Source organism: Sturnus vulgaris, chromosome 21 (genome assembly GCF_052056855.1).
Source record: "Sturnus vulgaris isolate bStuVul1 chromosome 21, bStuVul1.hap1, whole genome shotgun sequence".
Lineage (NCBI taxonomy): Eukaryota > Metazoa > Chordata > Aves > Passeriformes > Sturnidae > Sturnus > Sturnus vulgaris.
This window is the reverse complement of record NC_142263.1, coordinates 3,495,037-3,519,540: the sequence shown is the minus strand read 5'-3', so window position 1 is coordinate 3,519,540 and position 24,504 is coordinate 3,495,037. Positions and strand designations below refer to the sequence as shown.

Here is a 24,504-nt window from a genome sequence, read left to right as displayed (position 1 = left end):
GCAGGGGACATGCAGGTTTATTAAGTTGATGAGGCAGCCACCAGATGCACCAGGGCATCTTTCCAGTGGTAAAATTCAGGTGTCTGGTGTCCCTCAGGCAGAGATGCTGTCTGTACCAACAACACAAAACTTTGTGTTGCTGTAGTGCTGCTGCAGGGACCAGAGCTGGAAGGTGCAGCCTGGTGTAGCAACTCCTTCCCTTGTGCTGGGGTTTCTAATTCACATTATTTGGGCCTGAGCTGAACAGGAACACATAACACAAGTAATGGTCAGTTTGGACATAGAGCTCTTCCTTCCACTCCAACTACTGTTAACAGGAGTGGGAAGATCTGTGGCCAGAGGACCTCTCCTGAAAGCCCAGGCTGAGGTTTATTTTGGGATGTGCCAAGGAGACGTTTCCCTGTAGTTTTGTTGCAGATGTTGCCGTCCATGTGTTGGGATGTGGCTCCTGCTCTGTGCTGCAAACAGCTGGATCAGTTCAGCTCCAGGCCCCTGTGTCTGTGGGAGAATGCTGTGTAGTCATTTTGCTGCTGAACCACCTCACAGCAATTATCAGACTTCCAGAGCAGGGAAAAGGTCTTAGAAAAAGACCAGTTTTACATGTCATTACTGGGCTTTAGCAGCTGTGTGTTATCCTATTGTTTCTAATAACCTTTGCAGCTTTGTGAGCAATGTTTTCTTGGCATCATTCAAACATAATGACTGGGGGGTCACATTCAGCTCTCAGTTGTGTAAATATGGAATGTTCTCTTGGCTGTCTGGTGATATTTTGCATTTGGCTCATGGTCCCTGCCCCTAGAATCCTGCAATCCAAAATACCCAGGCAGAGAGTTCAGTCACAGTATGCTCTGCATACCAGCTGGGTATGCAAAGCACAAAATAAACACATGAACAGCTACTATCAAATCCAAGCCATATAATTACAACTTGACTGTCCTCTGGTTGTGGTTAATGGATTATTCCTGAATAAACGACAGCAGGAGTTTGTTTGGTACCTTCCCAATGTAATTTACCAGCATATTATGATTGGGAAGTCTTTCAGAAAAATGTGTTTTTAAAGGGGTTTTAAATTCGATTGGGATAAATCAAGAAAAATAATTTATAAAATAGCTGTTGCTTGAAGTAAAGCAGTCACAAAGTCTGCCTTGATGGTAAGAGGAAAGGGAGACCTTGGCAAATCCATGAGGAGGGTGTTGGAACTGCTCTTTCTCTTTCAACCTTCCAGTATCCAAGCTTGTAAGACTCTTAAGTAAGGTTCAGTGGTTTTATATGGTAAATAAATTTATCTTGATTTCGTTCTGTGATTAAGATGATCTCTGTCTTCCAGAGTGGTCTTTACAAAGTTCTCAGCAGTGAAGTGACTGATTGCCCTTCTCATTTTCAGGGATCTTCCAGATGATCCTGCTGTGGAGTGGGACCCTCAGCTCCTCGCCACCCTTGTCCTGAAGCACATAGAAGCCAAGAACATCAACCTGGTAATGTGACACTTTCTGCAGCACAGGCAATTGCCACATTACTCCTGAGCCAGTGTTCTGGGCTGTGCCTTTCCCTTTGGAAGCTTTATTTGGAGTCTCTAAGGTTAAGATGTTTCTTCTCTCTAAGGAGACCTTTCTTTGTTTCCCAGTGAAAAATGAACAGTGAAGGAATTTTGCTTTTCTAACTTTTCAAATGGTTTCTGTATTTTAAAGTAACCATGTTGTGATGGAGAGAGCCCATTTGGGCTTTAGGCTTAGGTTTAGGCTTAGATTTGAAGCCCATTGGCAGATGTGTGTTAGAGAGCTCGATTAGCAGGGTTATAGGTCAGGACTGAAGAATACTAAACTGGAGAGATTTCCTGGCATTGGAATAGTTTGGGGTTTTTTCCCACAGAACAGGAATAAGGGCCTGAGCATGGAAAGAGTTGTGTTCTGTTCTTCTCTGTTGAACCCTGCTTTGATCAGGCATGGCACTGTCACACACTGATTAGCAGCAAAATCACGAAACTCTCAAAGCCTTTCAGCACTTCACAAAACAAGAAACCACATCTCCTGTAGCATGAAAGCCCCACGAGCACAAAACCAGCATCGTGCATCCAACTTTGTATTGATTCTGAGGCTAATTTTCCATGAAATTCATTGCTGTGCACAGAGACAAATGCAGTTTTCCTGGACTCCTTTTGTGCCTTTTGGCCCCCTGAATAGATAGGTTTTAATCGAATGTGAAAGCTCCAAACACAGGAGGATTTGTATTGCATGTTTGTGACTCTCAGGGGCACAGGGACAAGTGCACCAAAACCCCAGAAGAAATTCTAAAAACACCAGAACTCCTCTGGATGGTTAGGAAGGATTAGATCTTTGCTTCAGGGAAAATTAAACTCCAGCAGTTTGTGCCGGGGGAGGCTGGAGTCTGCCCCTGACAGACTGAGCTGAGCTGAGCAGTGAAATGTGGGGTTTGCAGAGCAGGAAACATTCCCAGGCATGGTGCAGGATGAGAGCCACTGCATTCCCATCAGCTCTTCCCTGAGCAGCACCGAGGACAAATAACTGCAGCAGGACACAGCAGCAGCACCAAGGGCAGCTGGAGCAGCTTCTCAGGGCTGCTGGTAATGAACTGCTCTGGAAATGTTCATTATTTGAAGTGTCTCAAGCAATCACACAGGTCTCAGGTGTTTGCTGTAATACCATTCATTTAGGAGAACACTGAATTTACCAACAACAGTGAGAGAGCACCTAATTACCTTTGTTAAACATCCTGCAATTTAAAACTTCAGAGCTTGCTCTCTGTGATATCTCTGCTGTCCTAAACCAACAGCCTTGCCTTGAAAGGTAAATTGAATCCATTTTTCACTAATGTTGAAATTGATAGAATTGGCTGAACATGTTAAAAGAGCCTTGAAAAAAACCAAAAACGAACAGAGTTTCAGACCAACTCAGTGGAGTCAACATGACTGGAAGGTGTGGATTGTTGTAGCTGTCCCTACAGTGGGAAAACTTTGCCCAGTTCTCCCAGTAGTCACAGTATCAACAATGGTATCTTTATTGTCTTTATTTACAGAACATGTTTTGTGCCATCTGGCCGTGGAGCAGGGGCTGCAATTCCAGCATGTCTGAAAGGAAGGATTGCAAAGCAAGGAGTCCCACATGTTCTGTGTAGTTTCTTTCCATTACATGGTTACTCATTTGTTCAATTGCCCTGGAAGTCCAGGAGTAGCTCAATCTTTTTTGGGAGCTACAGGGACATATTTCATCCAAGCTTTACATTAAATAGTGCAGACACAGAAATTAATGGTTGGTGTACTCAAAGCCAAAACTAATTTATAGACTTTGGAAATTATTTCCTGCCTGCTGGATTTACAAGCAAAAGCCAATGTTGCAGGGAGAGGCAGCCAAGGCTGCTCTGTCTTGCTCCGGATTAGAAAGTGTTTGGTGTGTAAAAAAAAGAGTTCCATAGTATTGTGTGAGCTGCAGGCAGGCTCTCGTTGCTCCTAAATCAGACACAAAAGACATCTCCAAGATCAGAAGGGACTCAAAGGGAGTTTGTATCTCACTGGTCTCTGGGAGTGTAAGGAGAGATGCTCAGGGGAAGGCCATGAGAAGTGGAATTGCTTGCTGTGGCATTTTAAGGGATGGCCCTCGTTAAAAAGGAGAGACCTTTGTGTCCCCACAGCAGATGTGTGCTGTGTTTGAAGCACTGCATGACACCTGAGAGAGGAGAACCTCAGCTCTGAGGTGTGGGGAGGGATCATGGACTCCAGACCTCTCAGGAGTTTTCACTTCTGTTGGTAATTGAGTAATTTCCTCTGTGCTCTCCCCTCTCCGGAAGGGATTTCTGGACCTGTTTGTCTTGGCTGCTCCTCTGGCTTCCACTAGTGAAAGCTCCATTTCCTGAATACCAAGGTCACCCAGAAGAAAAACCAGCAACAGCAGCAGCTCCCATTTCAGAACAGGTGTGGGGAGGGAACTCCCTCTTGCCCTAAAGATTTCATTGAGCAATAATTTCCACATGAAATATATTTACTATCCCAGCCTTTCTCTCCCAGAACTGGCTAAGCCTGTTTTGAACCCAGACACTTTCAAGATGTTCAGGTTTTCTCATCCTGTCCTGATTGTTTGCTCGATTTCATCATCAGCCTGGTTCAGGTTAGGAGTTAACAGCCAGCACAGCAGGAGCTGCACCGTGTGGAAGGAGCAAATGCTCCCGTGTGAAAATATCTTCAGCATGTGAGAAAGAAATTCAAATTCCTTATCAATGAAATGAATCCCTGAAGCCAGAGGGATTGATTTACATGTGATTGCTGCCTGCTTCAAGTCATGAGCAGCACAGTGGTGCTGTGGAATCAGAGCCCTGTTAGATGACTTATATAGATATTTCGATTATATATGATATATTTAGGGTGGGACATCCCTGCTGTCCCAGAGCCAGATGTGTGCTGAGAGGGATCAGACAAAGGCAATGCCACCTTGGCCAAGTCACTGTGCAGATACTTTGGGAATTGTACTTAAAAATTCCTTAATTTGAAGAGACAGGCAATTCAGGTGTAAATGTCCTAACAGTAAACTGTACTACAGCAATTGAAAATGGGCACACTGGACTCTCTTCAGCTGGTTCAGATGTTACATAAGCTCAGCAGCTTCTATTTTAAAACAGATGTGGAGAAGAAAAACCTCCAAAGGTGTTTCTGAACAGATAATTCCCATGTCAAGAATATTTCTTAACCCAGCCTTGTTGCTCCCACAATTGGCCCGAGCCAGTTTTGTGAAAACAATGATTAGTTTATTTAGTCTGCTCACTGAAGTCTCTTATCTCAGTCTTCTGGTTTGTTCTCTTGTAACCTCCACAGAAGAAAAAATGTGTGTTTTGGCTTGTCTGGGGTCTTTAGCCTGATTTCCTAAGGAAACAGGAATAATGCAGTTGTATTTATGTGTATGTGCACATGCATGTTTCAAAAGGCTTTAGAGCCCATTGGCTAATTTCCACCACGTTTGACAGCAGGGTACTGCTCTTAAAAATGTTCTGTTTGTACAGGTTACATGAAAATCAGGGACCAGGCAGAAGAGACAAACCCTCTCTCTTTCCCTATTGAGTAAAAAGATTCAGTGCAAGTCCAGCCCTTATCAGACTCACACTGTTATTCACCTGAATAGGAATTTATTCTGCCTGCAGTGAGTGGGGTATGTTGTCATCTTAGGGAAGTACCACTCTAAGTAGGAGTGACTTCAGAATGTGTTTTTTTCTTATCTGCAAAGTCCAGGGGGCTGTGCTCACCCTGAGCTGTACTGAATTTCAGGTGTTTCCACATGAGCTCCTCCAAAAGCTGATATCCATGGGGAGGGCTCAGCACCGTGGCAGGCCCTGCAGAGCTCTCTGCTAGTGCTGATGTGCAGCAGCAGCAGCCAAGGTTAAACACATCCTTTTTCTCCTTATAAAATAGTAGTTGACCAAAAAAATGCTTCTTTGTATGTGAATTAAACCAATTTTGGTCCCAAAGAGCAACCTGGTGCTTGCTGGCAGCCACTGGGCAAAGTGGAAAGTCTAACTGTGGGCTTGTCCTGGGTGGGTGGGTTTATAAGCAGGCTTGTGTGAAGATTATGGGTTTTAAAGCATTTCTTATCACTGCCTTTGTGTGACTCTTGACTCAATCCCCCGTGTCTGAGAAGGCCTCTCCTGCTGGAGGGTGGAGGAGAAAGTTGCAGTTGCAGGAGGGGCACGGTGGCTTTTGATCTTCCCCTGATCTCTAACCCAGTGCTCCAGGCCCTGCATATAAAATAGATTTTGAAAAGGGAGGTGCAGTGGGTGAGCAAGGCTGTAGCATTTCCTTCCCTGAAGAGAGAACAAGCTGGCAAGGAAGCAAACATTGCCTGAAATGTGGGAGTTGATGATTTCTTCCAGGTCCCAGAGAAGGGAGCTGTGGAGAGCTCTGCTGCTGGGCCTCTCCCAGAGCAAGCACTGAGCTTTGCACTGCCCAGGGACTGTCACTCACTCCCTGCAAAGAGGATGGGCACACAGTCCCTGTCCACTCTACAGCCCCACAGAGGGAGTGAGTCCCCAGGGTGATGCCTCAGCCCTGACACACAGTTATTGTGTCTAACACAGGGGAGTTCTGTGCTCTGGACACTGCCTGGGCAGTGCTGTGTTCACACATTACTTCTGCATTTCGGAGTTCCCATTTCTCCCTGCAGAGAATCAAATAACAATACAATCTCACTCAGTGAAAAGCCTGATTTGGTTGTACAAAAGTGCATTCAGATTGTTTAAAAAGACTGCTTCTCCTATCACATTATTTTATCACTGTGTTACTCTGTGGTGAAGCCTCATTACCACCTTGCACATGCTTGTGTGGCTCTCGTTGCAGCAACGTCCTGATTCACAGCACAGCAAATCATAGCTTCAGCCTGTCCTCCACAGGCACTGGAGGATGTTCTCAGATCCAGGAGAGAGTGATTCACAGAGCTGGACCTCTGGGTCAGGAACACATTTGCAACAGATCATTTTGAAAGTGACCTTTTGCCCTGGTAATAAGTAACAAGTGCATCCTGCCAGTGGGGACACGATCTTTGTCATCGTTCTGTTGTTCAAGCTGTTAGGCTGTGTAGTCATCTAGTTCCAGGGTGGCTTGTTTGTTTGGTTGTATTTCTGTGGCATGAGGAGTTCACACACAAGGCCTCATTGTGCAACCCATAAACAGCTCGTTAGACACAACAGGCTGGGTCAGGGCTTGGATGTCAAATTTGGGAATTGCACAGGCTCCTCCTCCTGCTCCTAAATGCTTCTTGTTGTGTGGTTTTGTTGCAGGTGGTGACGTTTGATGCAGGAGGAGTGAGTGGCCATGCCAACCACATCTCTCTTTACGCTGCTGTCAGGTACAATGTCTGCAAACTTCTCTGGGTGCCTCCCTGGGCTGGTGCAGGGCCGTGGTGGTGGGAGCAGAACCAGGGGCAGTGTTCACTTCACTGCTCCAGCTCAGTGCCAGGCTGTGGGATGTGACACTGTCTGGAGAAACTGCCACAGCTCTGGAAATAACCTACAGCATCTTTTCGTGTTCCATCAGCTGGAACCTTGCCAGTCTCCCTTTCACTGGGCCCTCTTTGCTCTTCCTGTCCTTGATCCCACTAAAATAAGCCACAGATCACTTTTCACTTCTGCTTTGAGAAGAGTGTGTGAATACCTGATGCCTGAGCAGGTGGCAGGTGGGTTTTGGAAAGTTCTTCACCAGAGGATGTTGCCATCTTGTCCAGGTACCTGAATTTACCTCTCTGCCCCAAGAACATTGCTCTTTCACTGGAGTTTTCCCTATTTACCACTTTTCAGATTAGTTCCTTCACCATTTTATTCCTTACATTTTGGGACCCTCTGTCTCCGTGCTGTGATAGTGAGGTTAATGACAAACATCCCTTTATTAAAATCGCTTTTTAATAAAGTGATTAAAATCACTTTTAATAAAGGTTGCTGGCAAGACAGCCACTGTATTTTACTTTAACCCTCTGCTCATTCAGACCTCACTGTGTCCTAGAGAGATCTCCTCTAAAGCTGCCCCTGCCTTTCCCAGGCATGAGAAGAACTCTGCAAGTATAGCTTTATATTTATAGCACCCATTTGTTTTCTGAATCATCTGTGCAATTCAAATAAACAAATTCTTCTGGCTCTCCTTGCTGACAACATCACAGTGATTTGCCTTTCTCACTTGCCTAGAGAAAGCTGCAGTTCCACAGAACCCATACTGGGACCTTCAGCTCCTCTGGGAAGATGCTGAGAGCTTTGATGGCTGGAATGCAGTGTTAGAGGGGGATCATGGCTTTTCCCAGCAACTTCTGAAATAGCCTAGCAGAGGAGAGGGGGTGGAGTTAAAGCCAGCAGTGTCTTTGGGCTGAGGGGGGACATGGTGTCAGGCACAGTTTGAGGAGTGAGCAGAGGTTGATGACCAATGCTCACACCACTGGCACTGAGGGCTCTGTTTGCTCACATGAAAAGCAGGTTCCTAGGTGTCCTCCTCCACCCTGAAGAGATCATGGGAAAACAAGTTAGCAGTTGAGTTATATATGAGAAATTTAAGGAAAACTCTTGATTGTGATCGCAGTTCTACTCTTGGTTTCTTTGTGGCTGTGCAGAAATCACTTTCTCACCTTCATGCTTTATGTTTCCTGTGTGTGCAGTGGGGATTTAACCCTCTACTTGTCTCAGAGCATGCTACCAGGTAATGCTCATTGTCTACAATTCCCTTGAACCCAGAGCTTTGCACTGGTCCTCAGCTAGAGCAGAACATTGTCTGGGCTGATGAGATCCGTGCTGATAGGGACACCAGAGCACGAGCAGTTCTCATTAACTAAAGGCTGGTTTGTGTCTTGTCTCCCTTCCAGTCCTGAATCAGCAGAATTAATCATGGTAGCCCCATCATCTGCATGTGGCAGGAGTGATGCCGTGGCTGCTGAAAGGTTAAGTTTATTTTTAGTGGCTTGCTTGCCCTCATTATTTTTCAGTTTGTGTTATGGAGGAAGTAGAGCGTGACTGTATCACTCCTGACTCTCAGTGCCCTGATGAGTTCTCACATGTTGGCCAGTGCAGGCAGCTCTGGGAGCATAAACTGAGGCTTCTCCTGTCTCCCTGTGCCAGCAGAGCTGTGCAGAGGAGCAGTGGCTGCCCCTGGGGCCCCAGTGCTACATTGCAAGAGAAAGGCAAACGACCTCTCCCCTCCAGGTATCATCTGCAATGTATTTATTAACCATCTTTAAACAAGTCCTGCAGGGTTCTGCCTCCCCTGTGAAAAGTGGAGGAAAGGATGAAGCAGGGGGCTGGTGCAGTGATCCTCAGCTTTTTTGGGTAATTCCCAGTCTCTGGAAGCTTGTGCCCATTTCCATGAGATTGCCTTCTGCAAGAGCAGGGGTAGAACAGGCTCTGTGACCCCTCCCACAACTCCTGGCTTCAGGACATGCAAATTATTGAACAGCTTCAAGGAATAAAATAGTTCAGGACGTGGTCATAGCTGAGCAGATGCTCAGTATTGTCTGCTAAGGGCATAAATATTCTTTCCAGTGTCTGGAGCAGAGGTTATGTTCAAAGGAACAGGAGCTACTCAGAAGAAATGAGCTCCTTCCCTTGCAGCAGCCTTCCTCCTGACAGCTTGCAGGAGTCCAGCTGCTGCTGTGTGCCTGCCTGGCCTTCAGATCTGGGAGGAACTGGGAAATGCCAAGTTTTGAGGATGGATTTGTTCTTCTGCAAGGGAAAAATAAGAAAAAAACAGGATGGGAGAGGAACACAAATTGCTATTTGATTTCAGTCTCCCCTGGGAGTATTTCAGTTCTGGCTTCCAGACAGAAAAAAAAAGACCAACCCAAACCCAAGAAAAACCCTGCAGCAAAGCAGTGAGAACTGGAAGCAATCTTCTGTAGCTTGATTTGGCAGCATCATCCTCTCTTATCCCTCAAAACAGGAGCTTTCCCTGTGGCCATGGGAGGTTGGATCCTTTACACTCATCCACAAGGAAGAGCAGGTCTGGAGTGACATCCAGGTCACTTCATCCCCCCTCAGCATTTGGCCAGTCACTAGGCACTGTGGCAATGAGCTTGGTAAATACTGTGTGACAGGAATATTGGAGAACCTCTCTCTCCTGCACTCTGAAATGACAGTGCCTGCACTGAGATCACATGTAATATCAAGGTGGTTTAGATTTGCATGAGTCACTGTGCATTTTGATTTTAAACAACCCCTCTTGCCCAGGAGCCTGGCAAATGGGGGGCTGTTGGGTTTGTTGTTTGCTTGCTTAGGATGGAGAAGAATCATCTTTGTGAGGAGGAGGAAGGACTGTACCACTTGTTTTCTTTAGTGAGCTATCAAATCCATTTCATCCCAGCTAGAACAGAAAAGAATAGTCTTGTCTGCTTAGGGCAGAGCAAACTGAGTGGAAAATAGGAGCTGCTATATTTAACCACTGTGCATTATGTTGTTATAGCAACTGCATCCATAAAACTTCTATCAATGATGCCATATAAAAAGCTACATCAAGGAATCATTAGCTGAGCCTATTCTCGTCAATTCCATTTGGAAAAACACCTCTCAGTCCTGCAGGATGTTTTTTAACATTTGCCAGCTCTGTGGCAGGTTGTAAATGAGGCTGTGCAGAGATAATATTTGGGAGCTTTATCATCAGCAGCTGATTAGGATGCAGCCTGAGTGCCACCAATGCCTTGTTGCACCTCCATGTCCCAGCCTGGCCATTGAATGCCCCATTCCTGAATGCCATGGACATTGTGCAGAAGGGCTGCTCTGAGGCCAGGGTTGCTTAAATGCCAGCTGCAAATCCGTGTATGGAAACAAAGAGCAGAGCAGTGTCCAGCCAATGCCACTTGGTGGGAGTCATTCTCACCAACTGCATCCCACCCCAGCAAAGCACAGTTCTGCTCTGAATTTCTGTTGAATTTCCAAGGCCAGGTGTTAAAGGACAGGGAGGAAGCAGGGTTTGGGTGATTAGCTTAATAACAGAGAATGAAATCTCATTTGCCATTTTTATTTGGTGCCTTCTTGCAGTGTAGGGCTGGAAGATCTCTCCCTCCTTTCAGCAGCTGCAGCCCATGCATTTCTCACTTGTTTTACTGATCTTAAATGTCCTGGGGGAGCTTATGAGTGATGGCTGTGGCTGCAGCCAGACTGTCCCCATAAGGCTGAGACAGAATTGTACTCTGCTGTGTATCCTTGAGACTTCCCCTCAAAGCTCTCTGCCCTGGCATATATCCCATAGCTGGGTACGTAATTCTAGATTTTATCTCATTCCTTTATCTCTTTCCCTCATTCCTTAATTTGACCAAGTTCATTCATCCCAGTGCCCTTCCATGACATTGTTGAGAGCTATTAGGATTAAAGCTGAACATTGAGCACCAGCATAGAAGGGATTCCCCCTAAAGAAAGTTTTTTTTTCCCAAAGAAACATCCTCAAGGAATGTCGTTCCCTGTGTCACTGGGCTGCTGGCAGTGAGGGGAGCAGTGACACTGCACATTCTTCTGCTAGACAGTGCAAGGCCCAAAGCACAGAGCCAGCTGGAAGATCTCTGGATTGCCACTGGCAGAACCATCTTTTGCCACTGCCCCAGGTGTGAGTAGAGAGTGCCTGAGCAGTGTTGTACAAAGTGTTGCTCCACAGTACAGTTCAGGGTGCATGGAAATGGAGCCAAAAAGTCCAGTTAGGGAGGGAGGAGGCGCTCCAGAGAGCAAACATCCAACATCTGGCAAGTATCTCCTTCTAATGTCTCTATGATTCCTAGGAGACTGCCTGTTCTTCTTCCTTCACATCTGTTCCATCAGATTAATCGGGCAGATTAAAGGCTGGGATCCTAAATGGAGCCCCAGTGCAGCTTTAAGACATCCATTCTTTGCCATGCTCTCCAAAACTGTATTTCCCCAGTGCTCCACAGCAGCCAGCAGTCAGTTCAGTGAAGGGTTTTTGCCTTTGGCTTGGGAAACTATTTGGAGAGTGAAGTCATTGAATTCAATGAACAACTTCTCATCAAACAGAACATCACCCAAACTGTAACACACCCTCATAGGCATGAGCCCCAGAGGAGTTCTATGCTCCCCAGGACCAAGGTTTCAGCTCCATCTTGGCTGTTCCTTCTTGGAACAGCTTGGGAATTTTCACTGGTCAGTGCCACAGAGGAGCTGATCTGCTCACTCCTTTCCTGGAGGGTGCCTGAGTAAAGACAGGGAATTTGGGAGCAAGCTCAGTCCTGCAGTTTGCAGGGTGAGGGCGTTGGGCCATTTCAGTGTTTCTGCTGAGCAGATGGAGCTGGTGGCTGCAGACAGCAACAGCCTTCAAAGCAGCTGGGCCTTGAGGGAGGAGCTGGGGATGAGTTCTTGCAGGGCAGAAATGGTTGGAGCCTTTGGATGGCTCATAACCTTCCCAAATTCTTCCTTGCAGAGGGTCTCACATGTGGATCTGAACCTACCACAGGCATAAAGAGAGAGGGTGCAGGGAGAGGTGCCCTGTAATCACCAGGCTCTGGCACTTGGGCAGTGGGTGGGAACGAGCCACCTTCGGTCACTTCATGTTTAAAAAAGGATTATAAAAAGTCTCTCCGGGAAAAAAAAAAAACAAAAACAACACCCACATGGAAAAATCTCCTGAAAAAGAGCCTGTTTGTGTTTTACTTGTTGAGATTTTATGCCAAACTCTTTCATTTCACCCAAACCACAGCAAGTCCAATCTGTAAAACAACATTCCCAAAATGGCAACAACTGAGAGCTGTAACCTCTCCCCTACTTGGAAGTGTCCCATGGAGACGTTCCAGCAGGGTGGAGATGGGAGCAAGAAGATGGATTTGGGAGAGGATTGGCTCATTTTGTGAACGTGTGCAGGAGGTAGAGCTTCGTGTTTCTCTCTCTCTCTGCAACCACAGAGAAATACAAATGAGCAAGGCTGCAATTCCTCTGCACACAGAGCTGGGTGGAGCCCGTTCCCAGGGCTCTGCACTGAGCCTTGCTGAGAATTGAAGCATTTGGATTGGGACAAAAAAGATGAGGAGAGATGCAGTTTCTTCATGCCTGTTCTTCCAGATGAGTGACAGATCTATTGGCAGCAGTTTTGAGGACCTTTCAGTAACCAAACACAGTTTATGTCTCCCTCAACCTTTACACAAGCACAAACTCCTTAATTTACTGCTGAATCACACTTTTCTTCCCTGCTGAAGATGCTCCCTGCTCCTGCTGAAACGTTTCCACATGAGCTGGATCTCTCACTCCTGTTTCTAGTGACAGGGTTATTATGGTTATTATTAGTTCCCCCTTGGAGCAGCTCAGTGCTTTGAAGGTGCCTCCATGGCAGAGCAGCACACCCAGAACAGACACGGGGCCTTCAGAGAGTTTGCCAAATTTCACAACCACTCGCTGCTTTATCTCTCCGAGCTTATTCTAAAAGGTTCCCACCCTGCTAACTGTAGCAAGTGCTGAATCACTTCTTTGGGTGGCCAGATTCCACTTGTGGGGGAAGAAACCTCTGGCAGAAGAGCAGAGGAGATATTAATGGAGATATTTAAATTACAAGGCAACAATTAGCAATCTTTGTCAGAGCAGTAATACTTGAGTGGTGGGACAGAAGGTGGCCAAGTCACTATTCCAAGGCCATTGTTTAGTAGGAATTGGCATTGCTTTGGCTCTGGAGCAAAGGACACCACTGACAGGAGAATCGATTTAAATATGTTTTCTGATTGCTGTTTGAGTTCTGTCATGACCTGCATTTCTGGCTTGAATTTTGCTTTGTATTGCATTGGGTATTCATCACTCAGTGCTTCCTATTTTGTCTAGGCCTGTGTAGCTAATCCTTTTCCTTGAACTTAACCAACAGCCAGAGATAATCCTAGTTTGAAAGTGACTGGAGAAACACAGCAGTTTACATATAATGCATGTTTTATCCTGGCTGATTTACACATGAACTGGCACATTGTCCTTTGTTAGATACACCACTATAACGTGATAACAATCTCTTTAAATATTACACAGGGTTAAATAACTTTTTTTTTTATTATTATTTCCTTTCTCCTTTTGGCAAATGTTCCATTGTTTGGATTTCTTTTTCTCCTGGAAGAGCAGGACTGGGTGTGGGACAGCCCTGAGTGCCATCTGCTGGAGACCTGCTGCTTCCCAGCCCTGCCGTGGGCCAAATCCAGGATGGGAATGTCAGCTCAAGTGCTCCCGAGCCATGAGCAGGAAAAACAAGAGAATTAAGAAAGGAATTGAAATGAACACCCTCTGATGCCCTCAGCATCCCAGGGTCATTTACTTACACTTCCTGATGGAAGTGCCATCACCATTCACGTCTCCCATTCTTGGTCCTCCTGTTCTGTGTTGTTACAGAGACTTCCCAGGACAAAGTCATGAAAGGATTAAAGTCTTGGTGAGCAAAAAGCCAGAGCAGCTTCTCAGATGTCCCTGGCCAGCAGAGCCTGGGCTTTAAACAGCCAGAGGTGCTCCCAGGGGTGAAGAGCCTTTGGCAGCCTCTTGGGTTTCCCTTGAGAAGTCTGAGAGTGAGTTTGATTTATGGAGCTTATTTGTGATGTGTCCCAGCAGCCAGGATGAGGAAAGGAATGGCAGAAAAATGTGGGGAACGAGGCTTAGCCCTGCCTGAGGTGCATCCAGTGTGGGCTCCTGAACTTTCTCACAAGATTGGCTATTGTCACTGTGTGTTAAATGAAAAGGGTTGGTTTAATGTGCAGGGTTTTATTCCTGTAAAATCAGGGTTTGGGTAATTCCACTGATTATTCACCCCCTTGTTTCTTCTTTCTCTGCTTTCACAGGTACCTGCATTCAGAGGGGAAGTTACCTAAAGGTAGGAGTCCATCACCTCCCATCCCACCTCACATCCCCACCCTGCAGTCCTTTACATCACTGTTGTGTCCAGGGTTCCAGCTGCCCAACTCACCCCTGCACTGCAGGTGAAACCCACAGCTGAACTTTTATCTTCCTGCATTTTTTTACCAGTTCAGGCTTCTCTACAGTCACTTCTCAGTCCCTTAGGGTTGTCCTGCCTCAGTGGTGTGATGCAGTGTCTGGCCTGTGCCTCTTTCCAGGTGAATTTGAGTGCTCTTTCCAGGTCCCTCAGCTCAGTCACAGAGTTTTTGGTCACATTTTGCTTACAAGTCTTTTTCCTTTTCTGTGACAAAAGCCTCAGAAACGATTACCCACTCAGCCAAAAATATTTGCATGTAGAAAGTTAAGCCTCCACCAAAATATGCTCAGGAAAAGAATCTGAAATCTGCAATGGCACAACAAATTGTACTTGCTTCTTCCACCTGTGAGCAAGAATCTCTGAGAAATTCTCTGTACAGTAGGGAAGTAGGGAAAGCAAAGAAACAAAGTACAGAAGGAGGCTGCTCCTGACCCCTTTTCTAGGGTAGAGCTGCAGCCTTTATCTCTAGCAAACAGTGCCTGCCCAGGGACAAGTGTGTGGCCCTCGTTTAAGCACAAAGCTGTCACTCAGCTCTTTGGACAGGGCATAGGAAGGTGGCTCAGCCAGGCCCACCCAGTGAACCTCCTGCTCCCTCAGTAGCCATCGAGGCTGTGTTCCTTCAATGTTAATTCCCAAATTATTGTAGGATTTGAATGAGTCACAGCAAATCAGTTTTAATTCTCTGCTAGCAGGAAGTTGCAGGCCTAATGAGACAGCATGAGCCAAGATGGCAGGATGCCCTTAAGCTGAGCTCTGACTCTAGTCCCTTCAGTTCCCCAGTTCATGAAAGAGGAGCATTAGTGCCAGCTTCATTCCTAGGACCTTTTCTTTGTTCAGCCTTGGGATGCAGCAGAGCTCTGTGTGCTGTGTGCAGCACAAAGGACAAGGAGCTGCAGTGGTTGGTGTCACTGCTGCCTGTCAGGCCCCATCTACACAGAGCCATTTTCATGTGCTGCTCATGCAGGTTTCACTCTGGTCCTGAATATGGGCTGTGCCTCAAATCCATTCAGATTTGAAACAGCCCCACATGTAGAGAACATTTCCATTTCTCCAGCAGCATCAAGAGACTGCTGGAGCTCTGTGCAAGCCTTGCTGCTCTGATTACATCACATCTGACATGACCTACAAACACCAAAGGAACGGGGAGCTCCCATGCTGCTGCTTATGCTAAGCCTTTCCAAATATAGTTCCAGTCTCATTGAAATTCCCAGTATTTATAATTTGATCTGGCAGGCGTGCAGGGCTGTGCATCAGAGGGGCTTAATGAAACAAGAGTGATGCTGGGATTGAGGCTGTCTGGATGGAGCTGAAAGGCATGTTCAGGCCATGGAAAAGTGCTGTGCTGCTGTTGGTAAGAGGGAATTGTTTGTGGGTGAGCCTATGTAAGCCCATGTGATCAGGGAATCCACAGAAAATCTTCCTGCAAATGCAAAAGCCAGCTAAGCCTTGTATTGCCTCAGTGATATGCAAATGAGCACCCTAAATATCCTGCTTTGCTTTCTAATGCCTTTAGCCAGCACAAACACAACAGGCTTTTTATAATCTGTAATCAAGTTCTCCAGCCCAGGCACAAGCACTTGTTTCAAGAAGCCAAGACAACTGCTGGATGTGCTCCCACCCCTCCACTGGTCCCTTCCAGCTAGAACCAGTGCTCTTCCAAAAGAACCAGTGCCCCCTTCCATCAAGAGCAGTGCAGGCCTGCAGCACACACAGTGCTCACTCAGGAGCTCCTCATTCTAGGCATCCTTGCTGCCTGAGTGATTTGGAAGTGGAAAGCCAAGCTGAGCAGGCTGCAGGCTTCACACACTTCTATTCTCAGCCTAATCCATGAGCTATATTGATCCTGCCCTTTCTGCCAACCTGGAGAGGTTGCATTACACTGTTAATCCCATCCTGCCCAGGTCACAGGCATGACAGGCTCTGAAAAGCTTCACCTGCTGGTGTCACAGGAGCAGACTCCTCAATGGCAGCACTGCTCTCACCCCTCTTGGCAGGGAGCAGCCTGTTTCTCTGAACCCTTTGCCCTCTCTCCCTGGACTGTACATTCCTTCCAGCTTCATTTCATCTCACATTGCCATGCAGAGCAGGCTTTGCTGTCAGCACATGGAAATCCTGGTTGGATCACTGACACAGAGGGCTCTTACAGTGCCCTTCTTTGTGGGGACCTGGGTGCCACCACTTCACCTGATCTGACCAAGGAGGACCCAGCTGGTCAGAGCCATCCACACTGAAATCACTTGCCATGGTTGTGAGTCCTTACTGCTGAGCTTTGGGGAACAAAGGGGTGCGATTGCTGCATGAATTAATATTTCTCAGGGAAAGAAATTGAGGAAAGGGAGAACACATTTGGTTAACAGAGCAGCTCAAGCTTCAGAGAGTGGTGCCAGGTGTCTCCTCCCATCACCGTGAGTAGGAATTGATGTGGCATTGACAGAGTCCATTAAAGCCATCCAGGAAAGGAAAGATCCATTGTCCTGTGGTTGAAAAGCAAAGAGGTGCCATTGGGAATGCTGACAACAGGAGCAGCACTGTACTAATTCTTCCCTCTGAAAATACCCCAGCAGCAGCCCAGAGGATCTCTGCAGTGGAAGGGGAAGAATGATTCCCTCATTCATAGCCCATCACAGTTTCCTTCTAAGTTTGCTATTTGGAAACAAGAAATGTCTCCAAGCGGGATTAAAGGAGTGTCAGGGCACTTGTGTGAGCGACTGCAGCACTTGTGCCTGCAGAGCATCCCTTGGGAGAGCAACTGGAACTGATGGCAGCCGAGCAGCTCTGCCTGTCCCGTGTCCTTGTGAGCGGGACAGGGGCTCAGGTTCGCGGGCAGGAAGTGTCGGGGCCGTGCCAGTCCCACAGCCCCGCATTCCCGCACGTCCCAGCAGCTGCTCCGTGAGCCCGCGGGGCCGGGGCTGCGGCAGTGGGGACACGGCAATGGGGACATGGCACTGGGGACACGGCAATGGGGACACGGCAATGGAGACACGGCAGTGGGGACACAGCAGTGGGGACATAGCAATGGGGACATGGCAGTGGGGACACGGCAGTGGGGACATAGCAATGGGGACATGGCAGTGGGGACACGGCAGTGGGGACATGGCAGTGGGGACACGGCAGTGGGGACTCGACAGTGGGGACATGGCAGTGGGGACTCGACAGTGGGGACTCGGCAGTGGGGACTCGGCAGTGGGGACACGGCAGTGGGGACACGGCAGGGACAGGAGGTGCTGAAGGGATGCTCTCCCGCTCTCCGGGTCCCCTCCCCGGCGGACGCCGCCACCTCCCGGCAGCTCCCGAGCACCGCCCGCCGCTTCCAGCTGGGATTTTCCGCCGCTTCCCGGCACTGCACGGTCCCGTGGAAACTCCCGTGATTGCTCTTGAGGGCTCTACCCCTGGCCACTGCTGCCCACAGCAGGACAAAGCCACTCGTGTGGGTGCTCTGTGTGACCTGCTGGGGAATCGGGTCCCAATGTCCCGTGTCCCCTTCAATGGAACGGGAGCCCGGCCCTGGAGCCTCTGTGGTTCTGAGAGGAAGAGTTAACCAGTCTTGCTTTGGAAACTGGGAGAGGCTGTTCAAAAGTTGGACAACACCCTTGGAGAAAAGAAAAAAAGGAATTGAAAGATCCTGGAGATGTCCCAGAGGGAGTCCATGAGAACTCTGTTCTGTCTCTTCTGTGTAATTTCACTGTTTCAGGGCTCACTGAAGGAAATCTCATTGCAAATCGAATTGCGTCTCTGACCACCTGTGTAAACTGTGTCTTTGGCCTCTTGTTTCAAACTTTAATACAATGTGGGAAGTGTGGAACATAATCACAGCAGCTTCCAAGCCAAGGAAATCCCAAAGCAGCTCCCTTGAGAGCTACAGGCTCTTAATGGGACCATCAGTAGCTCTGAACTCATCAGTGAAGACAATTTAACCATGGTAAAAAAAAAAAAAAAAAAAGCAATTAACTTTTGAGTTCAAAGGGATCTTTAAAACAGAAAAAAAACCCTTCAACATCAGCAGAATCTTGAAACATGTTACCTTCATCTGCTTCATCACAAACATCTGAACAATGAATTCAGGAACTCTGTTAAAGTGTAACTGCCTGCCTGAGTTAATATTTGATTCCTGAGGCTTGTAAATATTTATTCTGTAGCTAAGAATTGGAATAGAAAGATGAAATTTCATTTTGGTAGCTGAACCAGAATCGACTGTTTTAAAAATCCATTATATGATATAGTGTCAGCATTCAGGGAATTATCTGCACCTATTTTTTTGAACCTAATTAAGCAGGAAGAATTTAAATTATAAGCAAAAAAACCCACTCAGTTTTGGCATATTCAAAGCTAGCTTTGCTTTCCACAAGCTGTTACAGAACAAGAACCAGTACAAAGGGTCACATACAGAATATGTGGTCATAGATGTGCACTGGGCACAAAGAAATCCTGGTAGGAGCATCAGAAATTGTTCTCCTTTCACACAGAAAAGATTCCCAAGGCCAGCAGCACAGGGAAGCTGCAAAAAGCTGCTGAACCTGGAGAAAAGGGCTTTACAAGAATGCTGTTGTTTTGAAATATTTATTCTCTTTCTCTGTGTAGGGTGCCGTGTGCTGGTGCTGGAATCAGTAAATCTCTGCAGGAAGTACATTTCCTTCCTGGATGTCCTCATTTCCTGCCTCCTGCCCAGGGATGCACTCTTCATCCTCACAGAGGAGGAGACTGAACAAGCCAAGGTGAGATGTGTGGCACCTGCCTGACCTGTTTGAGTGGCTCGTGGTCATTGTGAGCACTTCAGTCACAAGTGTCACATTCCCAGGGAATGCCAGAAGTAGTTGTATCCATAGGTTATAAATGTCACTGAGGAATGTCTGCAGCGATTTTAAAAACATGGACAGGCCAGGTTACCTCATGTGCTGCATGAGAGGACAGGGCTGAGCAGATCTGCAGCTCAGACAGTCACAGGGTACTGAGGTTTACACTCTCCAGGATGTAGGATGTATTTCAAAAGATGCATTTCAAAGGAAACCGGATCCAACACAGTATTCTGAACATGTGAGTGGCCTGTTAAAGCCTGGCGTGACTGCATGCCAGGAACAGCATCCTTGGATCACAGCTCTCACTAAAGATGGAGACAGCCTATGAACTTGTGGTCCAAATCTCTTCACAAGTTCCCTTTACTATACATTTTTAAACTATTTTGCTGCATAGGATCTCACACATTTACCCCACAGTTCCCTATATCAGAATCTGATTAGCTCGCCTTCCATAGCATGAAAATATTTACCCAGCAAACAGTGCTGTTAATTCACAAATTACAGGCTTTTCCTGCTTCTGAGGCTGTTAAAAGATAAGAGTTATTTATGGAAACAGCTTGGATAAAGGCAGTGGTCATTATTCCCATGTATTTTTGTTCCTGAAATCTGACCTTTCTAGGCTGGTACACTATAAATAGACTCAGTTGCAGCTGGCAGTGTGGTCAGAAGGAGCAGAGATGTTCCCAAACACACCTATTAGGCTCCTGCTTCCCAGCTTGTGAGCACTTCCCCAGGCCTGAGATCACGTGGGGAGGAGGAATTAGAAGTGACACATGAAGTGTCCTTTGGTGCAGGACCCTCTGAACATCTGGCAGCACAACACCAGGCTCGGGGGCAGACAGGCCCAAAACTTAGGCAGCTTCCCACCTCCCCTGCCTCTCCCTGCTCACTGAAAACAGGCTGCCCTATAAATGGGCCCTGACCCGCACAGCAGGAGCAGGAAACCGCCCTCACATCAGCTCTGCAAGGTTCTTGTAATGCTCTCTGCACTGCTTTTCCTCCTAGAGAGCCATGAGGTGCCATCGCAGCCAACTCCTCTGGTTCCGCCAGCTCTACCTGCTCTTCTCTCGTTACCTGGTGGTCAATTCACTGCGCCTGCTCTGACAGGACATCACTCACAGCAGTAAAGAGTGAGCAAAAAAACAACTGTGCCAGGCCCAGGACTCGAGAAAGCTCCTTTCTTAGGTGCTCAACAGGATGGGGTGCTCTTTGTGTGGCATTCTCCACACTACAAAACCCAGGATGGGTGAAGTTCCTTCTTGTTTCCTGATACATTGAGAACAGGATTAACAGCTACTCTATTTTCTCAACATAGAAGCTTAAATAAGATGAGAAATTTGGATTGGCTTTAATTGGGAGTCAAGCCCTGGAGGATTCTGCATTGAAGAAGATATGGCACAAACTGTTTCCCCAGGAAAAGAGAGCTGCAAGGACTGCTTGGCAACTCTCCCTTGGTGCTTTTGTAAAATCCAGATATCAAGAGTAGCTTTTCCAAGACCATGCTGTCTCCACAGATACCACAACCACAACATCTTTGTTATTCAGTCAGAACTTAAAATAGCCAAAGCTTTTGAATAAAACATCAGAAATAATGTAATTTTTTCTAATTGCACTGATGTTTGCTGTTGCTTCTTTTATACACATTGTGTTGCAGGTTCCACCTTGACATTGTCCCTCCTGAAATATGAGCTCTATTCTTGATTCAGAATAGGGCTCAAGATCAACTCACAAGAGTCTCAGCAGGACACAGGAATGAGGTGCAAGTGACTGTATGAGGTCTTTTGTATTGTGATTTGAACTTTAGCACAGCTAAAGGCAAAGTGCCAAACTAGCAACCCTGCAGTGGATTCCAGAGCAGAGGCAGTTTGAAAATTGAACGTCACAAAGGAATGAGACAATCAGGATAGAAAGATTTATTTAAGAAACTGAGAACAGGTAATAGTAGAGATTGATTTCACCATCACCCAGGAAACCCAGACTGCAGTTCCATGGCAGTGCTCCCAAGGCTGCTAGAAGGGTGTGTCAGGGTTTTGACATGTCTCTGATGGTTTTATGTTCCTTCACTGCTTTCTCCCATTCCTTGCCATTGATATCCTCTGTGATAATGGTCTGCACTGTGCCATCATCCAGACAGTGGGGAGCTATTCCTGAAGAAAGACAGAGTACACAGAAACCTGCTTTTCATAAAATGCGGGAGATGCCTGCTCCATTCTATGGCTGAGCATCTCAGGGAATTGTCAATGCTGCTGCTGTAAGGCTGAGGAGCCTGGATGAGAATCCTGTCACAGACAGCAGCCCACACATTATAGGTAAGATTGTTTTTTTATGAAGGAGCTACAGGTTCAGACTGCAGTTCCAGGTGTTTATTAACACTTTCAGAACAAACTCTTAGGACACATGCTGCTCACTGCTGTCATGTCAGCATTCAATGGAGCCTTTATTTAAAGTTTGCTTGGTGGTTAACTCTGGTTAGCACAGCTTGCTTTGTACCTACCATAACCATCAGGGTTAGAACGAGGAGTATAAAAGCTCTGAACACCACAGGTCTTGCAGAACGTGTGCTGGGCACGGTGTGTGTTGAAGGTGTATGTTGTCAAATTGTCAGCACCCTAAGCAAAGGAAAAGCACTGTAAGTTTTCCATGGAAATAGATGGATTAATTACTTTGGGCCTGTAGCTAAGAAATGTACAATTTAAAATGCCATCTTGCTATGTTTATCTGAGATACAGAACTGTGCTTTCCTGCTCCTTTCCTGAATCCCTGTGCTTTGTACGTACAAGTGTCCATAACAGTCAGGCCTGGGAACTGCAAGAGCTCTAAACAAGATGCACTAACACAACCACACCAAACAGCTTAAAATGCAGCCATTTCCCCCAACCAACCAAACTTAGGGTAGAAAATTGCTTGTTCTTGGCTCTTTGAGGGTAACACTGCTCATGCTCATGGCCATGCTCTTACTGTGTTCTTACTCTACCTTTAGCAGCTTGAAACGCGACGCTGGCACAATGAAATGTCTGTTCTGTTTCTTTGTGCAAATGCTGCAACTGTAAAAGAAAAAGGAGACCTTTCTAGAAGTGGACAGGTTGTAGAGCAGCAATCAGATTTCTTGACAACAGAAATTCCACTGACAGCTAGAATGGCTCAGAGGTAAGTGGCAAAAGTGGTGTCAGTAGTGTTTGGCTGAGCACACCCGTGAACAGACTGACCCCACACAGGTACCCCAGTAAGATATTCTCACACACAACTCTTGAGGACAAATTTTAGCCCTAAGAAATCCACTTAAAGGTTCAGAGCACGCTTGGGCAATTTTGTCAACATTCATTACCCTGCAAAAAAGAAAGTTAAGTTCAGAAGTTCACCCATGAGCTGGAAGCAAAAGGGTTGCAGGAAAAGAGGGGTCACTACTGAAACTAGAGAGTGTTTTAGTTTGAGGCACATGTGGTCAGAGCTGTAATGTCACTTGAGAACAAGAAGTTAAAAAAAGACCAATGTGCTTTGAGCCCCCTGCATGAGAGGAAACAGAAAGCAGGTGGCTGAGCACCTGGACTCAGATCTCTCCTGACACTTTCTGTGTGAGCCCGGCTGTGAGACATGAAGTCCTGTCCAAAGTAGCACCTGAAATCACGAACACTGATCTCCTAGTCGATCAGGAATAATTAGGGGTAAATCCTATGGAAACAGCTCAGAGGGTATTCTGCAGCTGTCTCATCTTTAGCTGTGAGGCTGGAAGAGCAGAGAGCTGACATTCATCTCTAGGAACAGGGAACAAACCAACTCACTTGCAGTTAAACACGTGCAGATCTGCTGAAGCCCAGACCTCAAAGCGGACGGCTCCACAGTGACAGCCTCCAGTGTGCTTCACCAAACCCCTGTATTCACTGGGGAGAGACACAACAGAGCTTTTGGGATCATCCTCTCTTGTTTTTTGCCCAAGAAAACAGTAAGGTTATACATGACATTATTCAGTTCTGTCTTGACTTGTTGCAGAACACCAAGAAATGTATGCACTCAAATGTATTTAATAACATGTGTCAGAATGAGGTAGAGGATGGCTTTTGTCCTCTGCAGCAATTGCTTTTGTGGTTTAATTAAAAGGGTGAAAAGGAAAGAAGAGCACCACTTTGAGGACTCTCCACTCTGTACAACTCAGCTCCCCAGCACACTCCAGGTCACACTGCTGACCCTACAGCTGTGTCCATACACAACCCTACAGAGAAACCAGGGCTATCTCAAAACAAACTGCTTGGAACTGAGAACTGAATTTCCCCACAATTTTCCCCATAGTTCCTCCAACACCATTAATATCCCTGCATTTAAAAGCTGGGGAAAACAGAGATAAATGGATTCTACATAATATTTGAAATGTCTTTTATTTTGGGTTGTATTTGCAGAGGAACTTTATGACCAAGGAATTTCTGAGCCAGTGCTTGTCCCCCTCCCCGAGCCGCCTCCACAGCAGCTGGGCAGTCACCGTGCAGGTCAATCGCAAAATGCAAAGGAAAAAAATTTTCCTTCCAGAATTTGCCTCCCACGGACAGTTTCTGATGCGCCGCGCTCTGCACAGAGCGAGCACAGGAAATGGGTGGAGATTTAGAAGCTGAGCCCCGCGGAGCCCTCAAGGGCATTTTCCATGGGAGACCCGTAAAACACGGGAAGCTTTAGCATAGAAAACCACTTGCTTTTTTTTTTTTTTTTTTTTTTTTTTTTTCTCCCCGTGGTGCGTGCGTCCCCTCCCCATTCCACGCGCGGTCCCCGTTCCCGGCAGCTGCCGGGCCCCGCAGTGCAGATGCCGCGCACAGAACGCTGCCATTAACGGGGCCGGGGCGGGAGCGCGGAGCAGCCGCGGCCCCGTTACTCACTACGCGTCCAGCAGCAGCCGCGCCGCCTCCTCGCAGCTCAGCCGGTGCCGCTCCTGGAAGGCGGCCCAGCGCCCGCTCTGCGCCCCCAGATCGATGGCGCTGGGCCCGGGGGGTTCCGCCTTGGCCCCGTCCGGGGTTGCCCCCGCATTCCTGCCCCGGGCCCGGCGCGTCCCGCCCGCGGCCGCGCTGCCCCGCCGGGAGCGCCGCGCGCCGCCCGCCGCGCCGCGCCCCATGCGCCGCCTCCGCCGCCGCCACCGGGGGGCGCCACCGCGACGCGCACGGCCCGGGGGCGGAACGGAGACACCGGGGGGACACGGGAGGGGACACGGGAGGGGACACGGGAGGGGACACGGGAGGGACTGAGGGGACACGGGAGGGACTGAGGGGACACGGTGGCACCTGGGAGGGACAGGGGAGGGGCCGGGGTGCAGCGCGGGGAGCGCGCACT

General features: G+C 47.4%; 2 protein-coding genes across 2 annotated transcripts in view; one reads left to right on the top strand and one right to left on the bottom strand.

The window, feature by feature from the left end:
* The window catches only part of PIGL (phosphatidylinositol glycan anchor biosynthesis class L), a 51,922-nt gene extending 31,128 nt beyond the window's left edge, over positions 1 to 20,794 (top strand). Inside the window, exons 3-7 of the mRNA XM_014876410.2 lie at positions 1,385 to 1,475; positions 6,772 to 6,839; positions 14,253 to 14,284; positions 18,983 to 19,116; positions 20,203 to 20,794. Coding sequence (XP_014731896.2) covers positions 1,385 to 1,475; positions 6,772 to 6,839; positions 14,253 to 14,284; positions 18,983 to 19,116; positions 20,203 to 20,301 — 424 coding nt within the window. The 3' untranslated portion in view covers positions 20,302 to 20,794. The remainder of the gene's footprint in view (positions 1 to 1,384; positions 1,476 to 6,771; positions 6,840 to 14,252; positions 14,285 to 18,982; positions 19,117 to 20,202) is intronic.
* A 293-nt stretch (positions 20,795 to 21,087) lies between these two features.
* CENPV (centromere protein V) lies at positions 21,088 to 24,289 on the bottom strand. Its single transcript, XM_014876448.1, has 5 exons — positions 24,057 to 24,289; positions 22,977 to 23,075; positions 22,172 to 22,241; positions 21,692 to 21,806; positions 21,088 to 21,344 (listed from the first exon to the last, which is right to left on the bottom strand). Exons 1-5 carry the CDS (start codon positions 24,287 to 24,289, stop codon positions 21,220 to 21,222), a joined length of 642 nt encoding a protein of 213 aa, XP_014731934.1. The 3' UTR covers positions 21,088 to 21,219.
* Positions 24,290 to 24,504: the final 215 nt, after the last annotated feature.

Excerpts from the sequence above, each read along its gene's own strand:
- CENPV (XM_014876448.1), bottom strand. The coding sequence starts at position 24,289 with ATGGGGCGCGGCGCGGCGGGCGGCGCGCGGCGCTCCCGGCGGGGCAGC. Across the intron at positions 23,076-24,056 it reads CGGCTGCTGCTGGACGCGTA|TGAATACAGGGGTTTGGTGA; the intron begins GTGAGTAACGGG and ends GTCTCTCCCCAG. Across the intron at positions 22,242-22,976 it reads CTGCACGTGTTTAACTGCAA|TTGCAGCATTTGCACAAAGA; the intron begins GTGAGTTGGTTT and ends TTTCTTTTACAG.